General features: G+C 34.5%; 1 protein-coding gene across 2 annotated transcripts in view; it reads right to left on the reverse strand.

The window, feature by feature from the left end:
* TOP1MT (DNA topoisomerase I mitochondrial) overlaps window positions 1-12,344 on the reverse strand; it is a 79,365-nt gene that overhangs the window by 42,647 nt on the left and 24,374 nt on the right. For both annotated transcript variants that reach the window (XM_012542004.2, XM_012542005.3), the window contains exon 8: window positions 650-1,917. In XM_012542004.2, coding sequence (XP_012397458.1) covers window positions 650-1,917 — 1,268 coding nt within the window. The remainder of the gene's footprint in view (window positions 1-649; window positions 1,918-12,344) is intronic.

The following is a 12,344-nucleotide window of genomic DNA, read 5'->3' on the forward strand; positions in this document are numbered from 1 at the left end:
CTTCAGGGAGTGCTTTTGTTTTTCTTTGTATATGCCCCATTGCTTAGCTCAATTTCTGGGTCATAGTAAATACTTAATAAATGATTGTTGATTTAACTGACCATTTCTAGATGATCTCTAAAGTTCTGCCCAGCTCTAAATCCTATAATTCTTCAAATTTTCTAAAACTTCCACAAAATTTTTACTTACAATATGAAAATTTTAGATCTTTCTTAGAAACCAGATATTATATATCATTTTGTATATGTATAATAGACTTAATGATAACTCTTAGGCGATCAATATTCTAAAGTTTATGTTTAAAACTAGACTACATTCTGTTCTACATAGTATTAGTATTAAGTGATTTTGTTATATGCCCCATATAGCCAGCCACAGATAGTAATGGCCAGTCTATTCAATCAGGCTAGTAGAATAACCAAACACCCCAATTCTCAGCAAAGGTGAGAAATTATAAGTTACCTTTTTCCTTAAAGCATGCATTAATATGAACTTTCTAGAAAAAATTTACATTAGCTTTATGTAATGTTTTCTTCTAAAAGACTTAAAGCAGAAGTTAGCTATACTTTCATTTTCAAACACAAAAACAATGCACTTGTTTGAAATCTGTTCAAAGGAAAGGTCAGACCTACAGTCTAGTAAAACATACCATTTCCATTTGTTTTCTTCCTCCTGTCTTTTCTTTTTTCCTTTTTCATTTTCCTCCTTAGGGATTTTCTTCATTTCTTTATCTTTTTTCTTTTCCTTTTTCTTGGTACATTGTTCATTAACTAACAGCTTTTCCTTTTTCACTTTATCTTTTGCTCCACTTTTCTTTACCAGGAATTGATTTTTTGCTTCTTTCTTGTCTTTTAGATCTTTTTCTTGTATGGCTTCATTCTTTTCTCTTGATTTTTCCTGTCTTTTCTTTTTTTTCCCTCCTTCATGGCTGCTTCTAGGTTTTTCTTCCTGAGTCTGTCCACTTTCCTCTTTTTCAGTTTTTATCTCTCTTTTTTTCTCTCTTTGTCCTTCTTCCGTTAGGCCCCAATATTCTATCTTTCTTTCTTTTAACTTGTGCACACCTTCCTCTTCTTCCTTGCTTTTCTTCCTTTTCTTTTCTTTTTTATAAACCACTGTTTCTGATTTAGTTTTATTCTCTTGTAGCTTCCTCTCCTTTGCTTTCACGGTATCATCTTGTTTTTCAACTTCATTTTCTTCTTTAATTTTTTCAACCCTCAGTTCTTTTTCCCCTTTATTTTCATTATTTTGTATATGTTTCCCTTCAAATGACTTTTGTCCTTTGGGGGTTTTTAGTGTCTGATTTTTCTTTTCAGTGCCCATTTCCACAGGAACCATTTTGTTATCATCTTTTTTGCTCTCCAGCCATTTCTCATGATCTCCTCCCATTCTGCTGATACAATCATATTCTACTTTATCTGCATTTTCTTTTTTTTCAGATTCTTTTATATTCTCTTTTGTATTGTTGTTTTCCTTTTCAGCCTTTTCTTTCAAGACATCTTGAGTGTCACCATGGCTCCTCTCAATCATTTCAATTCTTCCTATCTTCTCTTTTGTTTTCTTGTGCTCACTACCACTCTCCTTTATTGACTTCCCTGCCTTTTGAGACTTCTCGGTATGTTTTTGTTTATGATGTTTTTCTTGTCTTTTCTTTGAGTCCTTTTCTTTAAGAACTTCCTGCTTATTTTTGCCAATTACATCTTTTGTCCGGTTGCTTACTACTGTTTTGTTGTTTGATTCTTCCATGGTGCTCCAATCTAGAATGCTTACATACTTCCTCATTCCCTTTTTTCCCCCAATGATGACTTTATTTAAGGGATCTTCTTTATTTGCTGAACGCTTCCCATCTTCACAGATTCCTTGATTTCCACAACAAGGAGCTTCTGGCTTGCTTTCATGAACTTCTTGTAGTTTTGTAATCTTACCCAAAGGGAGAGAACACAAAAAAAAAAAAAAAAAAAAAAATCAAAAGTAAAAGTTAGATAGCACTGGTATCATTTCATAAACTTAGACAATTGTAAGTGTTCAATTCAAATCTACACTCATTTATGAAGTACTTAATGTGGGCAACACACTGGACTTGATTCAAAGGGCAAAAAAGACAACACTTTTCCTCATGGAGCTTATAGCTCAGTTCATGTACTGTAAGTACATGAAAATGGTGCAAAACAAAATAGAATATAAGATCCAAAGAAGGGTACTATTTGAGAAAGGAAAGAATTTGAGTTATGCTTTAAAGCATTGGTAACTTTCCAGGGACAAGGAATCAAGAGTAAAGCACAAAGTTCTTTTGAAAGGTATGCTTATGTGCACGGTTCAGGTTAGAAATTAAGACTGGAAAAGCAGGACAGTAACAATTATATAGGATCTTAAAATACCAAAGTAAGTAATTTAAGTTTTATTCAGCAGGCAATAATGAGCCACTGAAGATTCTGAATATTAGCATTACATAACTGGACCTATACAGAAAAGAAATTAGTTTGGAACTAACATTAAGGATGATTTGCAGATGAAGGAATGCAATAGGAGAGAGGATGCAAGAAGATAAGATGATGTGCTGAGACTATTTTAACGCTTCAGGATGATAGGAAATTAGCTGTACTAAGTAAATGGGCAGTGAAATAAAGAAAAGGGGTGAGACAAGAGAAATATAAGAGAAATTCAACTACCAGAACTTGATAACTAACTGTACACAAGATGGGAAAGGAAGAAACAAAAGAATGATATAATCACAGAATCTGATCTGGAAGAAATTTCAATAGTCATCTACCAATCCAAACTCCTAAAAGAAGCCTTCCTACAATATACTCAAATGGTCATTCAGGGTTTGTTTGAAGACCTGCAGTGAAGTGGAACACATCACCTTTTCAGGCAGTCACTTCCTATATAACTCTAAATCTTAGATAAATCTCCCTGACATGAAACATAACTTTGTCTCTTAGAAATTTCTATACTTTGCTGCTAATTCTACCCTCTGGGACAAAGAGAATAAATGAAGTCCTTTTCCTACATTACAACCCTTCGAATACTGGAATATTCCTTCTCTACACAAAACATTCTTAATTCTTTCAGGTGATCTTCACTGGACATGAATTTAAGGTCCTTCACCATTCTCATCTTCCTTTGGATACCATTCAGCTTATCAATACTCTTCCTAAAACATGATTCACAGAACAAAACATAGCCCTTATATGTAGTCTGGCCAGGGCAGAGAAAAGACCACCAATTCTTTATTCTCAAAAGCTCTACCTCTGGAAATTCTGCATGGAAGGTGATTTTTTTCACTGTTGCCAAATAGGGGAAAGGAAATTAACATCTAGCTAAGGCAATACCTAGTAACTGGAAGGATGGGTTCTTGGTTATGCAATCAATCAATTTACAAGCAATTATTATATGTGATAAGAGCTGGTAAAAATAATACAATTGCCTATGATTTTACAAATATGATGATTTTTAAACTGAAGATAGAAGGATTAGAACAAACTACTATTAAAAATATGTCTGTCATACACAGAATAGCAAATACAATATAGGAGAGCATCATTAATTCAAGTAGAGATTACACAAGAAGAAAGACAACAATAAAATCCATTGCCTCATATACCACTATGCTAATATATCAAATATGCATAATAAGCAATGAGGAAAATAGGATCTCATAAAATATACAAGAGCTGTTGAGATATTGGAATATGCATCCAGAAAGTTAGCCCTCTTCAAAACAGAGGAGGGAAAAAGAGGTAGGACAGAACTACATTAAAAAGACATCCGGGAAAGTGGCAAGATGGATATTTTTTTTCCCTCCTCAAGCCTTCATCAACATTATATCCCCCCCCCCCCACAAACCCCAACTTTCCCATCAGTTAAAGATATTGCCTCCTGTTTTACTCAGAAAAGAGTCCTTAGTCTTTATTTTGGTCTTTAGGAGTAGGATTGAATTGGATGGATGCAGAATCTCCACGATCTCTCCTCTTCGTCTCCTGCTCAGAAGTGACCCTGGCTAGTCTTACTTGACCCCCTAGTCCCTCCTACAATTCTCTGTATACACCAATTATCAAGCCAGCACAGGATAATGGGAAGGGCCATTCCCCAAGCACATGTCCATAGAGTATTGTCCAATCAGTAATTAGCCTTAAGTGCTTGAATCAACCTCAGTGCATCTACTCAAGAGTTTCAGTCCTCTACAAAATCTAAATAACCCAATCTCAAAAAAAGAAACAAGACATAAATGAATTCCCAAAGAAAAAGAATACAATTTTCAGATGGATTTTCAAGTGAATTATATCAACCATTTAATAAACAAGTAACTCCCATCAAGGAAGAATATATCAGAAAAAAAAAAAAAAACCAATTAGAGTCTAATGGATATTATGGCAGGGGAGGCAGAGACATGATTGTGGGGAGTAGAAAAGACATTGCCTGAGCTCTCTTCAGCTCTCTACAGAATCAAAACTAGATAAAGCTTCTGAACAGATTTTGCAGTTACAGAACCCACAAACATTTGGAGAGTAATAACTTTTTCTAGCTTAAGATATCTTGGAAGGACTTCAGGAAAGATCTAGCTCAACTGGGCAGAGGACAATTTGGTCCAGCACAGGTGTGGAGCAGAGAGGCCCAACATGAGGAATCTAACTGAAGTACAACAGCTTTGGCTACTCTGTCTTGGTTCATAAGGCCATAGATCAACAGACCAGCTGTGAGAACTCTAACATAACTACAAAAGGCAAAATGTGAGCCCCTGAACCCCAGCATTAACAGGTTTGGACTTCGCCAGGCCCACCCCAGTGCAGTGGGAAACCCTGCAGCACCACTGGTCCCAGCAGAGTAAGTGAGAAGCCATTGTCCCCTTGCAGAGGAAGCTTGGGACAATCTCCCCTATGCCCTAGGAGCAGATCTCAACCTTTTAAATGAGCAAAAAAGCAAAAAGTGCTATGACCACAGAGAGCTACTATGGAAACAGGGAAAATGAGAACACAAACCCAGAAGAGGACAGAAAAAGTAAAATGCCTTCAGGTAAAACCTCAAAAGAGGCTATTAACTGGTCTCAAGTTCAAAAGGCTCTCTTGGAAAATTCAAAAAAGATCTTAAAAGAGAGAGAAAAAAATTGGAAAAAAGAAATGAGAGCTTTGCAGGAGAGTTATCAAAGTTTGGGGCAAAAAGCCAATAGTTTGGAAAAGGAAGCACAGAAATTCCCTGAAGAAAACAATTCCTTAAAAAATAAATTTGGCAAAATGGAAAAAGAAAACTTGTTAAAGACTAAATTTGACTAAATGGAAAAAAATATATACAGAAAACAACTCCTTTGTACTCCCAAAGTACAACTGTCCAAATGCAAAAAGAGGTTAAAAAAAGCTAACTAAAAACAGTAATTTGGGAAAGATTCTGGGAAGATTGTGAAGTATGTTGGTAAATTTCAAGCTCTCCAGATTTCTCCACAAATATAACAAATTTATGCCCCAGGGCAAACACAGACTGGTGAAAAATAAAGACTTGAAACAGAAGAGGAATGATTCTGATATAACCTGGCTGGCTGTGAAATGCAAACAGCTCCCGGCTAGCTGGGTATGGCTAGAGCCTTCAGCAAGAACCATAGAAACTTTCACCTCCTGGACTACTTGAGGAGTTGGGGGTCTGAGTCCTGGAAGACTGAGGAAACCTTGGCTTATGTGGAACACCAGGCCCAGCTGTGCTGCTGAGACACAACCCTAGAGAAGAAGGTACAAGCACATGGCAGTGTAGAAGCAGTGGGGCAGACACTGCTGGCTATGGGCACTTGCTAGAGGGAGGAGCTCTTGGTTTGGGGTTCCAGGTCAGAGAGGGAGAACTTAAGTTAAGCCAGAGGCGTCATCCCCCACCTACCTCAGGATTAGAGATGCTTACACTAATGATTTCTTATTAAAAAAAAAAAAAATGAACCAGCAAAGAATGAACCCAACTACAGAAACTTACTATGGGAACAGGGAAGACTTAGGGTCATCTTCAGAGGAGGACATGGAAGTATAAAAATCTTCTAGCCCAAAGAGTAACACAAATTGACTCCCTGCCCAGAGAGAATTTATAGAACTCAAAAAAGAATTTAAAAATCAAATGAAGGACACCGAGGAAAAACTAAAGAATAATAATAATAAAACCATCCAAAAAATCCAAGAAGATTATGGAAAAAAAGTTAAACTAGAAAAGTACAAAAATAACTCTTTGAAAATTAGAATTGGGCAAAGGGAAGCCAGTGAAGCTATGAGAGACCAAGAAATAACAAAACAGAATATAAAACATCTTATAAGAAAAATGACATATCTAGAGAACAGATCCAGAAGAGAAAAAATATATAAGAATAACTGGACTGCCTAAAAGCTGTGACCAAAAAAGGAATCTTGACATAATAATGCAAGAAATAACACAAGAAATTATCCTGAAGTAACAAAACATGAAGGGAGAGTAGATATAGAAAAACTCCACCAAATCACTATCTCAATGAGATTCTTTGTGGAAAATACATAGAAACATAATTGCCAAATTTTAAAACCCCTAGATCAAAGAGAAACTTTTACAAAGAACAACAACAAAAAAATTCAATTATATTGGAGTTGCAATTAGAATTGTACAGGACTTAGAAGCAGCCAGGATAATAGATCACAGATTCTAGAATCGTATTTACCAACAATCAAAAAAATTAGACCTGTGACAAAAATATCATATCCAACAAAATTATTTACATAATACTGAGTAAGAAAAAAATGGACATTCAATGAACTTGCAGATTTTCAGGCCTTTGTATCAACCAAACCTGAAATTAATAGAAAATTTAACATATAAGAGGCAATATCAAAGATCAATGTCAAGAAATTCAACACGGACAAATTATGTTTTTTTTTTTAAATATGGGAAATGTATGTCATATGTTAAAGATTGACATCTATAATATGACAGCGCAAAAGAAATACTGGGGAGGAATTAAAGTGAAAATATTAATTATGTTATACAAATGAGGTACAGAGGAAGAATACACACCGAAGCCATTAGAGGAGGAAGCTCATAGTTCTGAAAACCTATAAATTTGCAAAACTACATAGATATATCATGAAGGGTACAATACCTTTCAAAATGTATACAGAAACAAGGGGGAAGGGATGGGTATATGGGGAAGCAAAGGCTGAGGGAAGAAGGGGAATCCATGGGTAGGGAGATTAAGTAAAGCAAGTTAGAAGCAGAATTAAAGCAAAGGGTCAGCAGGAATAGGAAAGAAATGTGTGTGTATGTATGTGGGGGAGGGTGGAGTGGAATATGTGTGTATGTATGTATATGTTTATATCTACATATAAGGATATAGGTATAAGTTGGATTTTATTGTGCAAAAAAAATTAGGGGTGGAAAGGAGATTGTATTGGGAGAAGAAAGAGGAGATACAAAATAGGGTAAATTACAAAACATGAATTAGTACAAAAGACCTATTACAGTTGAGGGAAAAAAGGAAGGAAGATAGCATTGTTTGAACCTCAACCTTGTTGGATTTGGCTCAAAGAGGGAATGACATTCATAGTGTGTTTGATAGAAATTTGTCTCACCCTATAGGGAAGTAGTGGGGAAAGGGGAAAGAAAAGAGAGAGGCTAACAGAAAGGGGGGCAGAAATAGAAGGAGGAAAAGGGAAGGCAAATTGAGGGAGGTGTTAGAAGCAAAACAGTGGTAAGGAGGGAAAGAGAAAAAAGAGAAAGAAAAGAATAAATTGGGAAAAATAGGATGACAGGAAATTCAGAGTAGTACTTAAGTGTGAATGTGAATGAAATGAACTCTTCCATAAAACAGAAGCAGAAATCAGAATGGATTAAAAGCCAGAATCCTACAATGTTATTTATAAAAAACACATTTGAAACAGAAAAAGATATACAGAGTAAAAGTAAAAGGCTGGAGCAGAATATTTTATGCTTCAGCTAGAGCAAAAAAAAAAAAAAGTAGGGGCAGTGATCCTGATATCACATCAAGCAAATGTAAAAATAGATCTAATTAAAAGAGACAAGAATCTACATCTTATGAAAGGGTACCATATATAATGAAGTAATATCAACAGTGGTATAGCGCTCAAATTCCTAAAGAAGTGCAAGAAGTAGACAGCAAAATTATACTGGTGGGGGATCTCAACCTCTTTCTGTAAGAACTAAATAAATCTAATCTAATCACAAAATAAACATGAAAGGAGCTAATAGAATTTTAGAAAAGTTAGGTATGATAGGCCTTTGGAGAAATTTGAATGGGGATAATAGAAAGGAATGTATATTTTCCTAAGTGGTACATGGCACCTATATAAAAACTGGCCATATAATAGGGATTAATCACATACAGAAAGGCAAAAAATAGTAAATGCATCCTTTTTATATGAAGATGAAATAAAAATCATCTCTAATAAAGGACTATGGAAAAATAGACCAAAAACTAATTGGAATGAAATAATCTAATCCTAAAAAAGGTGCGAGTCCAACAAAAAAATCACAGAAACAATTTCATCCAAGAGAATGACAATAATGAGATAACACACCAAAATTTATGGGATGCAGTCAAAGGAATTCTTAGGGGAAATTTTATATCTTTAGATGCTTACATGAATACAGAGTATTATGAAATACAAATCAATAATTTTAATTACATTAAATTAAAAAAGTTTTGCACAAACAAAACCAATTCAGTCAAGATCAGAAGGAAAGCAGAAAGCTGGTGAAAATTTTTTACAACCATTGTTTCTGATAAAGGCCTCATTTCTAAAACATATAGAGAAATGATTCAAATTTATAAGAATACGAGTCATTCCCCAACTGATAAATGGTCAAAAGATATGGACAATTTTCAAAGAAATTAAAACCATTTCTAATCATATGAAAAAATACACTAAATCACTACTAGAGAAATACAAATTAAGACAACTCTGAGGCACCATTTCACATCTCTCAGATTGGGTAAGATGACAGTAAAGTTAATGATGAATGTTGGAGGGGAAGTGGGAAAATTGGGATACTAATACATTGTTGGTGGAATTGTTAATTGATCTGTTCTTTTTTGGAGACCAATTTGGAACTAGGCTCAAAGAACTATCAATCTATGCACATCCTTTGATCCAGCAATGTTTCTACTGGGTCTGTATCCCAAAGAGATCATAAAAGAGGGAAAAGGACCCACATGTGCAAAAAATACTTATAGCGGCTCTTTCTGTAGTGGCAAGAAACTGGGAACTGAGTAGATGCCCATCATTTGGAGAATGTTGAGTAACTTATGGTATATGAATATTATTGTTCTATAAGAAATGATCTACAGGATGATTTCAGAAAAATCTGGAGAGACATGAACTGATGCTGAGTGAAATGAGCACAACCAGGAGAACATTGTACATAGTAACAAGATTATATGATGATCAATTCTGATGCACGTGTCTCTTTTCAACAATGCACTGATTCAAAGCAATTTTAATGATTTGTGATGGAAAATGCCACCCATAATTGTGAATGAATCCAACCTTTCCTTTCTCAAGTTTTTTTCTCTTTTGAACTGATTTTTCCTAGAGCATGACAAATATAGAGCTATGTTTAGAAGAATTGCACATGTTTAACCTATATCAGATTGCTTGCTGTCTTGGAAAGGAAAGGGGAGGAGAAGAAAGGGAGAAAAATTTGGAACACAAGTTTTACAAATGTGAATGTTGAAAACTATCTTTGCATGTATTTGGAAAAATAAAATACTATTAAAATTTTTAAAAATAAAGAAAAAAAGTATTGCCAAGCTAAAAAAAAAAAAAAAAGACTGGATTCATTGGTCAATCTCTTATCACATATTTTTGTACATATTTCTAAATACTCATGTGTACATATGTATATATGTGTAGTGTGTAGCCAAACCAGAGGAGAGGGGGAATCTCTCCTAATTATCTCCATTACAAAGAGAATAATAAATATGTCAGTTTGACTGGAACATAGAACTTGTGAAGGTCAGTAATGTGTAGTCAATGTGGAAAGATAAGCTGAAACCATAAATATATCTTTACACGTCATGTATATGTGTGTATATGTGTACATGTTCCTTGAGTAAAGGAATTATTTCATTTCTGTATAATCAGCAGGGTACATTATACATTATAGACTCTCACTCTCTCTTTTTTTTATATGCTGAAGCAATTGGGATCAAGTGATTGCCCAGGGTCACACAGCTTAGACATGTTAAGTGTCTGAGGCCACATTTGAACTCAGGTCCTCCTGACTTCAGGGCTGATGCTCTCTCCACTGCGTCACTTAGCTGCCCCACATCGTAGACTCTTAAAAAAATGCCTGTTGATGAGTGGATGCCCATCAACTGGAGAATGGCTGAATAAATTGTGGTTTATGAACATCATGGAATATTACTGTTCTGTAAGAAATGACCAGAGGGATGATTTCAGAAAGGCCTGGAGAGACTTACACAAACTGATGCTGAGTGAAATGAGCAGGACCAGGAGATCAATGTATATTTCAACAACAATACTATATGATGATCAATTCTGATGGACCTGGCCATCTTCAACAATGAGATGAACCAAATTAGTTCCAATAGAGCAGTAATGAATTGAACCAGCTACACCCAGTGAAAGACTCTGGGAGATGACTATGAACCACTACATAGAATTCCCAATCCCTCTATTTTTGTCCACCTGCACTTTTGATTTCCTTCACAGGCTAATTATACACTATTTCAAAGTCCGATTCTTTTTGTACAGCAAAATAACTGTTTGGACATGTATACATATATTGTATTTAACTTATACTTTAACATATTTAACATGTATTAGTCTACCTGCCATCGGGGGAGAGAGTGGGGGGAAAGGAGGGGAAAAGTTGGAACAAAAGGTTTTGCAATTGTCGATGTTGAAAAAATACCCATACATATATCTTGTAAATAAAAAGTTATAATATAATTTTGAAAATTCCTGTTGAGTCAAAAAAAATACTGTTGCAAATATATATATGTATATGTGTGTGTACATATATTTACATATATTAACCAAAGAACAAAGTCTAAATATACTAAAAAATATTCAAAATGGTTAATATACAATTTGTATCAGGGTGCAAGAATGTTTCAACTATGAGAATACTTGAAATATAATAAATTATACAAATAACCAAAAAAATAATTCCGGTTATTTTAGCAGTTATAGAAAAAGACTAATAAAAGACTGCATTTACTTGTATTAAAATTATGAAAAAGGACAGGAACAAAAAGATTTTTTAAAAAATAAAAATACAAAGTATAAATCTAAAATACAAGAGCTAGCATTACTTGTAAATAATAATATTAGCTTCCCCAATAAGTGACTGCTATATCCTTTTTTTTTTTAATTGAGGTAATGTTAGAAACACTAGCTATAGTAATTTTTTTTTTAAGTTAGTAAGTCAAAGGGAAGAAAAATTATTCCTCTTTATAGAAAATAAGATGGTTTACTGAAAGAATACTAGATAACCAATTAAACACTTGTCCACTGTAAGCAATGACTATTTTATAACCACTTAGTCAGCAGAGATGACATTTGTCTTGTCCATCTTGTGACAACCCATTCTTATACATTATTTCTGGCCCTCCTGAAGAATCAAAATTAAGACATCCAACAGAGATATTTTGTATTTTACCAAGCTTCTTTTGCATGGTTTGAGAAAACTCTCTAAAAGCAAGTCCCTGGGAAAAGAAGGCATTTTAGGAGAAGATGATCTCCTGTCCACTTCAATAACATTTCCTCAGTGGCTTTTCTTGCAGATTGTATTCTATTAAAATTCCCAAATCTTTTCTAGCACAACTATTGTCTAGCTGTTCTTTCCCCATCTTGTACTTGTAAAGCTTTTTTTTTTTTTATACCAAAGTGTATCTATCTGGAATTTGATCTTGTAAGACCCAGCCCAATGCTCTAGTCTGATAAGATCTTTTTGGACCCTGTTTTTTTGTTGTTTTTTTTTCAAATCATTCATTGTTAGCTATCCTCTTCCAATTCTATATCATTTGCAAATCTGATGCCCATAACACCTTTACCTTTATGCAAGTCACTGATAAAAATAGCACATAGCCTGCACAGATGTCCATAGTAGTCCACTGGAGACATTCTGCCAAGCTGACATGAAACCACTGATTATTTTCCTATCTAATCAGTTCTGAATCTGTCTAAATGTATTAACTGCCAGTTCTTAACATCTTCTCCACAAGAACAGTATGAGACACTTGACAAAAGCTTTGTTAAAATAAATCTACATACAGGCAGGTTCATGATGGCAATTTTAAGGGTATTAAAGGACTGATTTTCAAGGTGTTTGAAAATAGGATACCAAGTATCAGCAAAAATGTCACACAT

This window comes from Sarcophilus harrisii, chromosome 1 (assembly GCF_902635505.1).
Source record: "Sarcophilus harrisii chromosome 1, mSarHar1.11, whole genome shotgun sequence".
Classification (NCBI taxonomy): domain Eukaryota; kingdom Metazoa; phylum Chordata; class Mammalia; order Dasyuromorphia; family Dasyuridae; genus Sarcophilus; species Sarcophilus harrisii.